At 45.7% G+C, this 4256-nt stretch overlaps 1 protein-coding gene across 2 annotated transcripts in view; it reads right to left on the reverse strand.

Annotated features, from left to right (window-relative positions):
- Positions 1–2057: 2057 nt before the first annotated feature.
- LOC123043971 (translation initiation factor eIF-2B subunit beta) overlaps positions 2058–4256 on the reverse strand; it is an 18909-nt gene continuing 16710 nt past the window's right edge. For both annotated transcript variants that reach the window (XM_044466590.1, XM_044466597.1), the window contains one exon: positions 2058–2621. In XM_044466590.1, the coding sequence (XP_044322525.1) occupies positions 2531–2621 (91 nt within the window). In that variant the 3' untranslated portion in view covers positions 2058–2530. The remainder of the gene's footprint in view (positions 2622–4256) is intronic.

Below are 4256 nucleotides of genomic sequence, written 5' to 3' on the forward strand. Positions count from 1 at the left end.
AGACAGTGCCACCATGGTGGTTAGAGCGCCAGGGCGCCGCCACCGTCTGATCCAGGAGCTAGATCTTGTGATGCCCAAAAAGCATACATGATAGGCAAGGAGAGGAGCATGACACGACGATGCTTCCAAGGAAGGATACGACGCCGCAAGGCATCGCCACCGCCGGTGCCCAACGAAGTCGACACAGGTGAAAGGATCGAGATGGGCCTAGAGGAGGTAAATAGGTGCAAATATAAATTTAATTGTTACTAGCAATTTTAGGCAATAAAGCAGAATATGAAAGTGAGCCTAACAATTGCTAAGGTGAATCTAGTGTTAAGCAATATATTCAACAACACCAAGTAGCAAGGTAAGCAAGCACAATAATATGTAAAGTAAAGACTAGAGACAAATAAGCACAAGTAGATAGTTAGAGTTAGGGATAACCGTAACTCCGGGAGACAAGGATGTATGTCGAGTTCAATTCCTTGGAGGGAAGCTAGCCATCGTTGGAGACTGGTTGGAGGGGTGAATGTTACCACGAAGGCTCACCCTATTCTCCCATTGAGACAACACCACGAAGGCGTTTCTCAACCACTAGTGATAGACCTTGAGGTGGTCTCCAAACCTTCACAAACTTTCGGGGGGTAATCACAATGAATGATTCCTCTCCGAAGAACCCGTGCCGCCCAAGAGTCTCCAACCTCCAAGAGTAACAACATCAAAGGGAAAAGCTCAAGACTTGCTCAAATCATGATTTGCTTCGGTTACAAGGAGGGGAGGGAGTAGATCTATCACTTGATTGAAACAACTCTCAAGAACTCTCACAAACGCTTCCGTGATCTAGGATTTGGTGTGGAAGGGTGAGAGGGAGCACTTCTAGGGTTCTTGGGATATTTGGAATAAAGTGGTCAACCCTCTCGGGAGTGGGAGAGGGGTACATATAGCACAAGAGCAAATGTGGCCATTGGATGAAGTTGTGTTGCTAAGTGTTGGACGACCGGTGGGTTATCCGACGTGCGGTGGCAAACGAGACACCGAACATCCAATGATACCACCGGACATCCGATGGCTGAAGCAGGTCAGAGGGTAGGTGTATAGCAGAGAACAGCTAAAAGCCCGAAGTACCGGATGTCTGGAGTACCAGACATCCGGTGTTTCGAGGAGCACCGGACGTCCAATGAGGATCAAAAATCCGTTAAAACGGTACTTGATGGATCAAGCTGAATTTCCAATGAGGACTAGAAATCCGTTTTGTTTGGCTCTGGATGGTTTTACCGGATGTCCGGTATGGCATCGGAGCGACCAGACGTCTAGAGAAGACCAGACATCCATTGAAAACCTTCTGTAGGTGTGCCGCCGGATTTCCGAACAGCGTCCACCGGACATCTGGTGGCATTGGAGTGACCGGACCCAGAAATCTGTTGAAAACCTTCTGTAGACAGTGAAAAACATGCACTTTTCCTAATAGCTCACAGAATGGATTTTGTGAACAAACACCATATGAAATATATGGTGGGTGAACGTGTGTGACATAAGTAAAAGATATGAATGATAAGCATAGGAATAAACCATTGAACAATTCTTTCACGTGCCCCAATGATCCACTCTTAATAGTGCGGGATCCCTATACTCGAGAACAAACCCGAAAAACTAAGCTATCTTTGTTCCTTAGAAACATAATGTAGAAATATGTAGACCATGATCCACAAACATATGATTCTGCAGGGACTAAAACATGTGATATACTTACAAACATAATTAGTTCATATATGTCATCAACATCAATATATGATTGCACCTTCAATCTCTCCTTTTTGGTAGTTGACAAAACACATAACTCTCGATAGGTGAAAATATGATATGTTAGGACATCAATTTTGTTGTGTGATAAAGGAAATCACCCCCTGCACATGTGCATAAATGATCTTGACGTAAAACAAGATGCACAATGTGAGAAATGGCTTCCCCTAGATCCTACAACCATTATAAACATTTGATCAAGTTTTGTAAATGTTTTGATGGCCACTTACCGGTGCCAGCTTATATACGAGTAACGCACATTGCAGACTTGACAATGAGTTTTGTAATGTAATTTCATGAACAGATTGAATTTCTAACAATGACAGACACCAGACCAAAGTTTAATATTTTGGATTCAGAGCAGACAAAATTTGTGCTAAACCAGCCCTCTACTCTTTCCTTCAAACCGCAACACTGCATTCTGCGTCACATACTGTATCTAGCTTCTACAGTTAATACAATTCATATAGATTAGACGGTTGCGCTTGGCGCTCATTGCCTCAGCCGTTTACACAGAAAAAGAAGCCACAAAATTAAATTATCACAAGGAGCATGATGTTACACAACTGAACTTCCAGGGGGAAACAGCCTATTACACTGAAGAGAGCAGCCCCGTCCAACCCTACATACAGGCAAAAGGAAGAACTGCAATGGTTGTGGCAACATCATTTGGGCTTCAACAAGACCCCACATTATCTTCATATAAATAATGGTAACACACGAGTAGTCCACCGTGCCTTGTGTTCTTTTAAGATGTTGACTTCTGCCGTACGACCAAATCATCAGCTGAGTAGTACTCCGAAATAAGCCGGTACATATATGATGGACTGTGCCCGCCACTGTTTGGTAATGATTCGTAAGTGTTACAAAGGGCATAGTAAAAAGAAAAAATGGATGACATATGTATAGATCAGTCCAGGTTTTTGTTTTAAAACAATGTATCTTATTTAGTTCCCAACTGTGCTAGGCTTCACTGCTACTTATCAATTATAAATCATAGTTCGTAGTTTTTACCATAAAATTTCACTTGATAGAATGTGATTTCATGCATAAGCTCTATACCAATGGATACCAAGATATAGTAATGGTTTCATCACACTGGATGTTATGAACATTGTAGATGGCCCTGGACAGATGAGGTGCGACGCCGAGCCTAGCACAACAAGAGCACGGGAGAAACTTGGGGAGGATATGCTAGGCATTGTGTAGCCAGCTTTGGGCATGGCCAATAGGTAGGCCCAACCTACTGCCCGCAGGTCCAGCTAGGTTCGGAATCCATGGTGGCAAACTGCTAGCCTCGAGGCGGCAACTAACTGCTAGCCTGAAGAGAAGGCCGCTGCTTCAGTAAAGAAAGGAAAGAGAGAGAAAAGGGCAACCCGGTGCATGTAGCTCCCGCTTGCGCAGGGTCCGACCACTTTGGATCTATTGTACGCGGCCTTTCCCTACATTTCTGTAAGGAAAGAGAGAGAAGGGAAGGACAAAAAGGGTGTGGCAAACTGGGGAAGCAAAGGCGCATGCAGGGACCTGTGAGGCAGCATGAGGGGTTGGACGGTTATCCGTATGGGCAATGGCCCCAGCTCTCCAAGCCTACGTGGATGTACGGAGGCAGCACCTTGCTGCTACCTCCATGGTACATGCTCTTACAAACTTGGAGGCTAAGCCAAACTAACAAGCTTCAGTAGATAAATAACTTGAGAATTAAGAAATACTCCTAAGAGAACTAAACTGCTAAGGATAACTAGGGATACTTATCCCCTTCAATTTCAGCTGTGACCCTCTCCTTGGTGGCCTTATTGTGCAATCTATCCCCACATAACATCTCTCCCTCCCTTTTTGAACAGCTCATCCTCGAGCTGGACCAAGGACTGCTGCTAGCCCCTTGCAGCCTCCATAGAAGTGTCTACTTTGCCGTCGTCTGAATCTGGATCAATAAGACGGAGAGTTTCTTGTGGGTGGGCTGCTGGAGCTGCTACTATTGCCTGTCCTGGAGGTGGTACTACTGGAATTGCAGGTGCAGGTGGAGCTCCGAGGTCTGGGAATGGCTGGTGAACACCTAGTGCTACTTGCTGAGCTGTTGGGGACGTCCACTGCACGTTGCTTGCACAAGCGAGCCAAACTCATGGCGTCCAGCAGGCTATCCGTTCTCCACATCTCCACATCAAGCTGTAAAGATTCCTGCAGGTTAGTGGCGTAGATGGAAACCACCTGATCCTCCGGGAGTTCTGGCACTCAGCACAAGAGGGCATTGAGCTTCTTGTTGTACTCTGCCACCATGACTGTGTGCTTGAAGGAGATGACTTCTCATAGGGCGCTGCTGCAAGCTGGCGGTCCAAACTGAATATTTATCATTTATCAATTCAGCGATGCGATGGCAGGTTGAAATCCATGGGCGCCCTTATACTGGTGGTACCACAAGTGTTTGTCGCCTGTCAGGTGGAAGGAGGCGATGCTCACTTTGTCCGTGGAGTCCGCAC

This window comes from Triticum aestivum, chromosome 1A, assembly GCF_018294505.1.
Source record: "Triticum aestivum cultivar Chinese Spring chromosome 1A, IWGSC CS RefSeq v2.1, whole genome shotgun sequence".
Lineage (NCBI taxonomy): Eukaryota > Viridiplantae > Streptophyta > Magnoliopsida > Poales > Poaceae > Triticum > Triticum aestivum.